The sequence below is a fragment of the Vidua macroura genome, chromosome 2 (assembly GCF_024509145.1).
Source record: "Vidua macroura isolate BioBank_ID:100142 chromosome 2, ASM2450914v1, whole genome shotgun sequence".
NCBI classification, from domain to species: domain Eukaryota; kingdom Metazoa; phylum Chordata; class Aves; order Passeriformes; family Viduidae; genus Vidua; species Vidua macroura.
The window spans coordinates 52,414,315-52,426,447 of NC_071572.1; the positions used below are offsets into that span (position 1 = coordinate 52,414,315).

General features: G+C 35.3%; 1 protein-coding gene across 2 annotated transcripts in view; it reads left to right on the plus strand.

Annotated features, from left to right (window-relative positions):
• The window catches only part of KLHL1 (kelch like family member 1), a 184,286-nt gene that overhangs the window by 61,056 nt on the left and 111,097 nt on the right, over positions 1-12,133 (plus strand). For both annotated transcript variants that reach the window (XM_053970469.1, XM_053970470.1), the window contains one exon: positions 8,407-8,543. In XM_053970469.1, the coding sequence (XP_053826444.1) occupies positions 8,407-8,543 (137 nt within the window). The remainder of the gene's footprint in view (positions 1-8,406; positions 8,544-12,133) is intronic.

Genomic DNA, 12,133 nt, shown 5'->3' on the forward strand with positions numbered 1-12,133 from the left:
CTTTTAATTATAATTATTGGAATAAAAATTATAATTACATTACAATTTCTAAAATTCTGTAAGATTGTCCAGTATTAAAGCAGCGGGTACTTATGAAACTATACTTGGTTTTGGATAACAATTAGAGCTTAAAATAGTTATTCTTCATTGAGATTTTGGTCTCAGAAATAGGTTTTCATTTAATGCATGACAATAAAAATATGATCCTAAAGTTTAGATTAAAATACAGAGAATAATTCAGAATTTCCTGGTGAGCAAGTATTTTTGCATCTGAACTTTGCATAAGGCTGCAAACCAAGAGTAATCTATTCCCTGCTTGTGTCCTGATTTCTCTGGTGAGATACTAAATTCAGAGCAGGATTATGGTTCCCCAGCAGGAAGTCAGAAAAACAGCCAGTGCATTTCTGAACTCATAAATTAACTTAGAGGAATACTCTAAGGGCATCCTGGCAACTTGGACTTTACAAAGTTCCTTTTGCCCTGAGTGAACATGGACAGAGAGAATATTGCTGTTAAACAAATAAGCTGGATAGTCTGTATTCCAACTCCTATAACAGTAAGTAAAATAAAAAAAGATGCAATATACAAGATTGCAGAGCCAAAGTTATTGTCCAGATGCTAAGAAGTAAAGCCAGACAGAACCTTCATTAAAATATTTAAATAATGGGGTATTTTTAATTAGTTAATTTCAGTTCCCCAACTGTTTCTAATACAGCTGTTCATATTTGGATGCACACTTTTTAGTAGTAAATTTAATTTCACATTTGTCATTTCAATTCTACAGTATATATAAATGCTTCCTGAGCTGAAAACATGCCCTAATAAGAAGACTAACCATGAAATAATACCCATAATCTTATTTAGATTTTCTAATAAACCTTCGGACACCTTTACATTTAATTTTCTTCTTCTTTGTGGTCTGCAGTCAAAAGTCCAAATCTCAAATAACTGGAAAAGTTTTAATAGTGTTTATTCTATGTTTGTTTAGACAGGTGTGTCTAGACAAGCACAGTGAGCTGCTTATTTTACTGTAGTCATTACAATCCTAGAAATTACAAATTCAACTCTCCCTGCTCAAAGCAGGGTCAACTGCAAGGTTAGACCATTGAGATCATACACAGTTAATTTTTAAATATCATGTCTTGTGGATGTTCCTCTCTTGTTAGCCGGTTCCAGTTTTTATTATCCTCACTGTTTTTAGTGATGCAGGACATGTCATCCAGGCAAATTTGCTCCATGATCTTGGTGAGGCAAATAAGTCTATAGGTGCCTACATCCTTCTTCTTAGGGATTGACATGGAAATTGATTTTTACAGTCTTAGAAACCTCCTCCAATTATCATGATCCATTAAAGATAGAGAGTGGCCCTTCAGTTCCATTGTGGAGCTTCCTCCAGTATTACACCTTAAACTTGTCCTCAAAACACAACATAATAAAAAAAAAAAAAAAAAAGCTGAGCCAAATAAAGCTTTTTGAGCAGTGCACAAAATCTTTCAAAAGTTTTGCATTTGCTTCCAAGGTATTTACAGAAACCCTTCTTTACTATCAAATCCCTTGCTGTCTTCATCTGTACCTGAGCTTTGGGTGTCTCTAATTCAATTTTTTTTTATGTTGACACAATGTTTCTGTCTTTCTCCCACATCATTCATCTCTGCTTTCATTTTCCATGTACTCTTGTTGTGCATTTGGGAAGTAAATATTGTTCAGAACTAGCGGCGTGATCAGAGTAAATGAAAATTGTTAATCAAGCAATAATTATGTGGGTTAACATAAAATTAAGAATATGTGTTTGTTGTCAATGATTTGGTTGTTTTGAATGAAAGCAGTTTACATGAATTACATTGGTTTTAGATACCGTACTTGAAATGCTGTATTCTACAGCTGCTGAAGAAACATGAAAAATTCTGGGAAGAAAAGAGCTCAAGTCACTGCAAATGATAGACAGACCTTAATATTTGTGCTGGAGAGTTCATTAAAACTTCCATCTAGGACTGCATAAATGTTAGAGCATCTCTAAACTCAGACTGAAGTTTAAGACATTTTGATTAGCAATGCTATCCAATTAAAACACTCCCATATAACAGAGATTGGATTAAAAAAAACCAGAAAATTCAATAAAACCAGAAAATGCAAAGAAGGTGTAGAAGGGGAGTTACATCCTCAGCTTACAGTTCTGACTTCCATTGCACTTGTTGAGAAACCAAGAAATCTAATTTTGTTGTTGTTATAATATAGTCAGGTATAGCTGAGTGGGTAATGAGAAATCCAAGTTTTTATTTTCTGTTTTCTCTTAATATCAAAAAAACAGTAAGTTTTTTTTTTCTTTCCAATACTCAAGAAAAGGATCATGGGGAAATCTTACCATGGCAGAAAAGGTAGTACAGAACTATTGGAAAATTACCAATAACATATAAAACAAAGAAATAGTTAGTAAGGTTACCCAAATCTTTCTACTAGTATTTGAATGACATGTGAAGATAAATTTAATAAAACTCCTTCAACAAAATGCAGTTAGCATTGTCTGGTTCAGTGCTCTGGGTGGTAATATCTTTTTCAATGCATTTTGAGTGCTACTATAGACAGATAAAGTTAAAAAAAATAGTACTGGTAAAATGAGGAAAAATTAATGGAGAAAGTTTAGCTGAAAGGCAAGATGAAAGAATAAAGAACCAGGCAGAAAAGAAAGTAGAACCAGGCAGAGAAGGAAGGAAAGTATAGAAGCAGGGAGTGAAAGAAGAAAAATGCATAGAAAACACAGAGTAAAAGCAGTACAGCGCCCCTATGTTATTCCCAGATATCTGTAAGGTTTGATGAACTTCCCATATCAAACATTGCATTTGAAAAGAGTTGTTTAACACAACCCACTGTCCCTTAGTTTAAAAACAATTCATTCAAGTAATATGGTTGCGAAAGAAGAAGAACAACAGCAAAAAAATCCTGCTATCAGGGGAGCAGCAAGACAATATAGATAAGCTTTTGATATTAACCTTGATTCATAATCTTAATATGGGGGTTTGGGTGGCTGGCAAGTTGAATAAGAGTCAGCAAAGGGCCAACCATGCCCTGGGAAGCACCAGGCACATCACCAGTCCATCAAGGGCTGATTGCTCCTCTCTGCTCTGGGCTGGTACAGCCTGACCTTGAGTATTGTGTGCAGTTCTGGAAGCCACAATATAAGGACATCACACTGTTGGAACATGTCCAGAGGAGGGCATCCAAGGTGGTGAAAGGTTTTGAAGGAAAAATGGACAAGGAGGGCAGCTGAGATCACTGGGCTTGTTCATCCTACAGAAAAGAAGGCTGAGGGATGACCTCATTACGTCTACAGCTTTCTCAAGGGGAGCAGCAGAGGGGGGAAATGATGATCTCATCTGTCTGGTGACGAGTGACAGGACCCAAGGAAATGGAATCAAGTCAGGGGAAGTTCAGATTGGATGTTAGAAAAAGGTTCTTCAGCAGAAGGGTGCGGCGTGGGTTTTCGCTCTCCCCGGCTGCACGCGGCTCTTGGGAGCCCGGCTGTGGCGTAGCTTCCACGTGCTGCCGGGGTTTTCTGCTGCAGGTTCCTGGACACAGCTCTGTGTCTCAGGCGCATGGGCTGGCCAGCCTCTGTTACCGTGCGCTAGGGATCCGGTAAAGAGGTAAGGAATTTGTCCATTTACTCCGTGCTTGGCAGGAACGGTTTATTGGTCACGTGGCACGGTTCGATGGAAAGACGCAACCGCTCCCAGCACTCGCATGGGAGAAAATGGCGCCTGGGTGCCGGCGGGGTAGGATTTTATGGAGGGGTGGGGCGAGAGGATCCACGGTCTCCCGTCCAATAGGGGCAGCTGCCGTGGCGATGACGCCAGCAACAGCGACCAACCAGAGAACCCCGCAGGGGTGGGCACCGAGCCTCGGGCTGAGCGGGATCATGTGGATTGGGGTGGCCAGCACGGGGTTTCCCGGGGCCGGACGGTGGGGTGGTTACAGGAGCGGCAGAAGGGGAAGATCCGGCAGCAGGTAGCGTGGGGCCAGAAACCGTGGGGGGGAGGAAACGACACGGGGTGCACGGGGGTACACAGGACTCGGCTAGCTACCACAAATAAGAACCCCTAAAATCCAATCCCAGGATGCAACAGAAGGGTGGTAAGTCACTCCAACAGGCTTCCCAGGGAAGTGGTAAGAGTTCAAGGAGCATCTGATCATGCGCTTAATCACATGGTTTATTTTTGTTTTAGGAGCTTTAAGGGTCCTTTTCCACCTAGAGATATTTTATTACTGTATTAAACCAGAATACTAATGCTATTACTTCATGGATTGAAAAAAGGTGCAGGACTGAAATGGACTTCGAAGGGTGAAGGAACCTACTCTTTTAGTATGAAACCATTCTCCCTTGTCCTATCACTACATGACCATAAAAAGTCCCTCTCCACCTTTCTTAAAGGCTCCTTCATGTACTAGAAGGCAGCAATTAAGTCATCCCTAAGTCTTCTCTTTTCTAGGCTGAAAAAGCCAAATTCCCTCAATCTTTCCCTATGGGAAAGGTACTCCACCCCTCTCATCATTTTAGTGGCCCAGGACTTGCTCTAAGAAGTTGATGTACTTCCTGTGCTGTGAATTACACCACTATTCCCTGAATGTGAGATTTTATTCCTTTCAGTAATCAGAGCTTAAAATTGCAGCTTTTTAAAAGAAATAATGCTTATGAGCATATATTTGAGTCTACAGATATATATATATATATATATATATATATATATATATATATATATATATATATATATGAATACTTTCACAATGCCATCTGTCAAAAGGTAAATGAAAATTAAAATGTAGTGTGGAAAAAAATCTAAATAATACCATTTCCCCCCTAGAATCTCTGTAAATGAAAGCTGTTCTTATGCAGTACTCCAGGTGGGGTCTCACCATAGCAGAGTAGAGGGGCAGAATCCCCTCCCTCACCCTGCTGGTCACCACTGTTTTGATGCAGCCCAGGACACGTTTGGCTGTCTGGGCTGTGAGTGCCCATGGCTGGGTCATGCCCAGCCTTTCATCCAGAAGCATCACCAAGCCCATCTCAGCAGGGCTGCTCTCTGTCCATTCATCCCTCATCCTGGACTGATACTGGGGGTTGCCCTAAGCCAAGTGCAGCACCTTGCACTTGGTCTAGTTAAACCTCATGAGATTCTCATGGACCCAGTTCTCGAGAATATTCAGCTTCTATGCGTTCTAGCATAATATACATGGACAAAAAATAGTGTCTTGCTTATGTTTTTTAGTCCAAGTAACATCTGATATTCTACTCAGGTACCAGTAAAATATTTTAAGAGTTTTCTTAAAGATTTTAAGTGATCAAGGTTTGTTTGCTTCTTTTAATTAATAAATGCCCCATCAGTGTTGAGGCAATTCTCTATCAAAAGTGTATATGAAAAAAGTTGTGAAAGTACAAAGAAATATTCTATAATAAACTAAAATAAAATCTGATATCCTGGGGAAAAAGGTCACAACCCTAAGCAGTCATATGAGTTACTTATAAAAGAAACCAGAAATTGGTCAGGCTGAAATTAGTTGTAAAGAGAAAGAAGTCCCTTAATCTGGAGAAAATCTTTCTGGGTTCACAAACTCGTTTTAAGCCATGATTTACCTGCTATGAGTCTCAAGGATGAAAGAGTTTATTATGTATTCTCACTGCCAGATACAAAGTTGAAAAGGTGACATCCTCAGCCACCTGACCTTTCTTGATTAATAGGTCAACATGCCTTTAAACCAAGATTTAGGACTGTTTGGAGTCTTCTGATCTACAAAAAGCAGCAGATCATTACAAATTAATTGATCTCTTTGATTTCTCACTTTTGATCTTCCATCTCAACTCTGGAATACAATAAAGATTTACAAAAGGTGTCACCTTTCAGAATTAAGTGTAATTAGCAAGTTCTTCTCACTTCAGTTCAACTTGCAGAACACTTCCCAAGGTAAAAGTCAGTGTCTTGAAACTTAGTCTTTTGGTTATAGTAAGTTGATGAAATAGCTGATTCAATATTTCTGTTAACTATTGATTAACATAAGACACTTTAAAAAACCAATCCTGTTTTTTTATCACTATGTTCAAAAGCTTGTCTTGCTTTTGTAGGTCAGCTGCTACATTCTGTAGGTCAGCTGCTACACCTTTCTGCTCATTTAAGCCATCTTCTTTGATAGATGGTACAAACCAGTAGGGATAAACCTCTAAGAAAAATGGGTAATACTGAGTACCTGACATGTGTCTTATTTATTTTTCTTTTTTTTCCCCCACTTTGGACTGGCTCTTGTGTATTCCTGTAGACTGAATGCTCCTTTGCAGCTGAAATCCATTAGACAGCATCTTTGACTTTCCTCACACAAACTGTGGAAAATCACATATTTTTATAGAAGTTTGTGAAAGAGATTTCATCCTTCTGTTATTTATTTTCCGCCCTCCCTCTGTTGTTTTTTGTTCGTTTGTTTTACATTTGACCATATATACATGGTAAGATTATATAAAAAGTAACTGCTGAACATAAATAATGTCTATATAAAATACAAGATATTACTGTTTGAAAATATTTCCACTGATCATTAACTGGTGTATTAAAATTTCTGTTCATTCATTTGTCCTTTTTTTTTTTTTTTTGTTTTGATGTAGCCAAGGGTTTTTGCCTTGGTTTAGGCAAGTGATCAAATTGAATATCCATAGCTGAATTTAAATGATGACTAGTAAATCTGAAGCAATAGCTAATGCAAAATGAAATTAAATTAAATCTCCATGAATGAAATGGTCTCAAATGAAAATCTCCTAAATTACATACCTAAATCTACATACCTAAATTACATCTCTGGTATCTGTGAGTATTTTTTATCTCATAGAAAATCATCATGTTTGTCTTTTCTGTGATTTTTTGATGCTTTTATTAAAGCATCTATGAACATTAGTCACTTATTCATAAGTGGTCAGAAAAAGTGCTAGAAGAAGATTTACAAATATAATAATAATAATATATAAATAAGATAGGAAAAAATAAACAAATGTAGAAGTAAATGTTCCTCAATGATGAAAATATAGCAAATTAGGAGTTTCTGGTGGCAGCACCAAAGTCTCTTTCTAAGTTCACCTTTTTTTGTAGTCATCCATTGACTTTTAGTTCATTACATAAATATAAATGTGAACTGTTTATGAACTAGGACGTTTACTTCTAAAATTCATGATTGCTAGAGTTGAGCATAACATGAAAAGTGATAAAGTACTATAACTATTTAGTCATTTCCTATCATTAGATGCAAAGATCATATATATGTCTTCAATCTGCCCTACTTGCTGGTAAAATATAGCAGCTTAAAGGACTGTAAAATTATGAAGCCAATTCAAGCTGTCATATTTTACTTAGCTATTGGGGTGAGCTAAGAGAGCAAAGGCGATCAATTACCATGGTGGCTGATAAGAATTAGCTTGCTTATCTTCGCTATTTTTTTAACAATAATTTGCCCTGGACAAACTAGCTAACAATATACAAAAGGCTAATTGTTTTTCTCTGCATTTCCAAGTTCTCTAGTTGTGATTGTTCTGCCTTTTATTAATATGTTTGTATATCATATTTTCAAATTAATCCAGAAATGTGACCATCTTTATGGAAGAACATGATTTATAGCTGTACCACATTTCTATCTCAAGATCATCTGTGAATTTTCAGTCCTAACAAGATCAAAATTTCACTGTAGATGGTATTTGGAGGAACACCTTATCTTAAAGCCCCAGTAATTAGAGTCATACCTGATACTTGCTGTGGTATTGATTTATCTATATCTGATTCCTAAACAGCAAGCTATGTATTTTCAAATTATTTTCCTTGGACATGTTTATTAACAAAAACATTGTATTGCACCATGATTTTATTATATATTTTTAGTGAGTATCATGTTAAGCTACTAGCAGTTTAGTGGAAGGTTTATAGATTGTCTAAGACACATGTTGTTATTAAAGTTTATAACAAATAAGCTTTTAAGAACAAAGAAGAGTACTTCTGGATTATGAAATGCCTGTCATTATTAAGTTGATTATTTGATATTGAAAGATTATCTTATTAACAGCTGGCATATCTGCATGACCGGAAGATTATCAGAAAGACTGAGTGCTAATTTCTATATTTGTTTTATAGTCATATGCTAAAGTACCATTTGGTTTGTATCACAGGAGGCAAAACCAAATTAGAATTAAATGTCATTCTGTGTTTTGCTGCCAATGTGCATTAATAATATATTCCTTGTAAAATTTTTAGTTGTTATGAAAATAAATAATATATTCCTCCTAATAATTTTTAATTGTTATGAAAATAATTTTTAAAGATGTTTATAAATACATGGCATTTCTAATATATATATTCAAGCAAATTAAACCAGTTTCTTACTTTTTTTCAGACTTGTCCTCAGTTCTGTCTCTGACTACTTTGCTGCCATGTTTACAAGTGATGTTTGTGAAGCCAAGCAAGAAGAGATCAAAATGGAAGGCATAGACCCCAATGCGCTGTGGGACCTTGTTCAGTTTGCATATACAGGTATTGTGGTGCATACATTACATACTTCCTATAGAGGCAGATGTTGATATTTTCGTTTGCTACATTCCACTTAATTGTACTTTTTGCTTAAATATTTTTCTTTTTAATCTTAATCATCCAAAATGTTTAGTTACCATTTCTAGGGATGAATTCAAATTGTTATCTCTTATCTCCAAACTGTTCAATATTTCAGACTTTTCAAGTTCAATTGGACAATCAAGAAAATGATATATTTTTCTTGGTTTTCAAATACTTAAAAAGAGTGCCTCATACCCACATGATTCAAATTAAATAAGATCACTGAAGGAACAGTTGTATTTTTTGAAGAATAATCCTATGTTGCTGTCTTAATCAAATTTTAGTTTAAATAATTGCATAAATCTTTAAAAATTTGAAAAAAAACCCAAGAAGTTTATATAAGAAAAGTTTTTAAGAGTTTTATTTTGAGCTGGATGTTTTCACTTTCATTTCCAACGTTTCATATGCTGGTACTCTGTTTTGAAGTGTAAACTTATGAATAACTCACAATTCAGAGTTAATAAGTCAAAGCTCTCTTCTGATTTGTTTTTTTACATTGTAATGCATTATAAATTTGGGATTTATCCTTCTTAAGCAACTTATTAGGAATATTGTAACTGAACTGCTTTAATCTGAAAGAAAGAATGCTAATGTTACAAAATAAAGTAATTAAAAGAGTGGAACTGCCTATAAAATTTGCCTCGAATCACATAAGTATAAAATATATACTGTTTTCTATTTATTTCCTAAGAGACATCCTTATATTGTTTAAATTAACCATATTTTATCATAATGATTCTATCATATATTTTATTTAGATTAAAATTTAAATGGATACCTCCAACCCTGCAGTTTTAATCTGCTCTAAATACACATAAAATAATTTAATCACAAGTTGCTGTTCACTTTGATGTATTTAATCAGGATATGTTCTGGGTTTTTTATGACATAATAGCTTTACCCTCTTAATAGAAAACAGAAACGGCAAATAAGCATAATTTAAGCTAAAAATACTCTTTTTGAGAATAATGTTTGAGAAATAAATGTTCTAGGAATGTAAGACTGTGATTTGGGTAGTACTTTACATGTTAAAAGTATAATGCCTACTCCCTTTAGCTGTGGTTTTGCCACTCAGGAATGCGCATCATCTGGAGGGTTTCAAGCTAGGGATCCATGAAATTAAATAGTTCACGTAAGAAGGATACAATCTGATTCCTTGGTGAATGAATGGCACAGGAATACTGGGGCAAAATCAAGAATACCTTGGCTCAGAACAGCAAAAAGACTATGGGTAATGTTAAATTATTTTGTAGGAGGAAGGTTAAAGATAGAGGAGGTAAGATAAGAGACAGTGTTGTTCCACTGGAAAGAAAACTGCAGAAATCCTAAAGTACTGTATGGTTCTTTTGTCTCAGTTTTCATGAAAATATCACCTGGAAAGATATAAATAGTTGTTATTGACAGCAAGAGATATCATGTAAGTGTAGATTAAGGAAAGAAGGAGATTCAGAAGAAAGTGGGTAAAGAGATAAACATTTTCAAGATGAATGAAGCTATCTAAGAACTTTATGGTTATCTCTGAAAACTTTGGAGACTGGATGAGGCAATGAAAAAGTAGAAGTAAACCTCTGCTTACCAAAAACGTTTAAAATTTTTGGCTCCTTTATGCTCCTTGATTCTCTATGCCATGTAATGTACTCTCTTCATTATATGAGATGTAAAACTTGAAAATTTCTTTTTGATGTAAGGTAAATAAGGGCCAGACTTCACAAATGGATGAAAAGAGAACTCCACAGCTATTATAATTTGCATGTTTTCTAAGTTGCCTCATATGAATTTCCATCTGTAATATTCATTCATTTAAACAGTCACACAGTCCAAACTGCCTTAGAAATGGCAACGTTATGTACTGTTGTAACATCACCTTAAAGAATTAGAAAGTTAAGATGATAACCACGATCCCCTTTCACTTGCACTGGTAATACACCATTATTCTTTTTTTCTAACTAATTTTGGAGACCAAATAAAAGTTTAAAATCTCTTAAGTTTGCACTTGCAAGTTTCACAAATACTTAATGACAACAGAAGAGTGATGAGGGTTGGGAAACTTGAGACAATTTTACATGCTAAAATATTAAATATATTGGATGCCATAGATCATTCTGGCTTTGATTACTCTGTCTTGCATTTCTCTACCATCAGATTCTTTATCTTGATTTATTCTTATTTATCCTTATTTATTCTTAGCTTGTGTCCTTATCTCCTGGAGTTCATGTGGGATTATTTCTTTCTCTGTTCCTTTTCTCTGCATCAGATATCTTAGCAGACACCTAAATTTCCTAGCTACAATTATGCTAATAAATTAAACAATGCCGGGGAAGGTTTGCAGGCACTGGAACACAATTGTCTCTACAGATCCTGGAAGTTTTAGCCAAATCCAAATAGCAATCTCTCTAACAGATGGTGGATATATTTTGGATACATAACTCATCATTAATGTGGCCAACCTTGCACAGAGGGTAAGGGCATTCAAAAGTGCTATGTAGAATTCAGTGATAACTCACATGATTCATGAATTCCTAGAAAATAGTCCCAAAATTATTCAGTTTATTGAAATTAAATACAATCTGGGCTTTTCAGTTAATCACTCTGTTTTCTCTTGACCTTGCCAGAGCAAAACCTTAATTTTTTTCCTATTTTTTTTTCCATCATCTCATATGATTTATCTAGATTCATAGTTTCTTATCTCCTTTCTTGCACTCTGATTCCTTATTTACCACCAGTCTAGCTCATGTCCCCTTTCCCTCTGAGTCAGTTCACTTCCCTTGTGCTGCATGGATGTGGACAAGTGGAAATTTAAGAAAGTAGCCACTGTTCAGATACCCAGAAGCACAGAAGCCAACAGAAATTTCCTTTCAGACTATCGATCTCTAATCTGGAGCATACATCTGTCTAGACTTAGAATATCTGGAGAATCTGGCTGCCAAATTCCAATTACTGATTGCACAATGTGTGAAAGAGTTTTCAGCAACTCATGTCTGTGACCAGTTTTACCTGATCTGTGACCTCTTTATTGTTTTACCTCAGTAATAGAAAACAATTTTGACAAATGGGCAGTTATTTACTCCTATTTTCTTTTTCCTGTCACTACCTTCTTAACTCAAGGAGCTTGATAAAAAAAATCACCTATAATTGCTACTGTTATGGAAAGGGTTTTCCCTGGGGACAACTGAACAAATCAGAAAAAATACAGCTGAATATGGACTTTTTTGGAATAATGTAGAAGTTAAAAGTATTACAGTGCAAATATGTTTAGATGTGATTAAAAAGATAGAACCATTTCTACATCTTATTACCTGTAATTCAGTCAGGTTTATATTTTTTTATAATCCAGTAAAATTATTTCATTTTTACTGTGAATTATACATACTAAGTAGGAGTTTAAGAAGGATAAAATATATATGTCTATGAAAAGCATTGTTATAGGTGAAAATATCATAAAATGATACCAGACACTTCACCAATATAATCTGATACAATTACAAAATATCAGAATTAAAGTTCATCAAAGG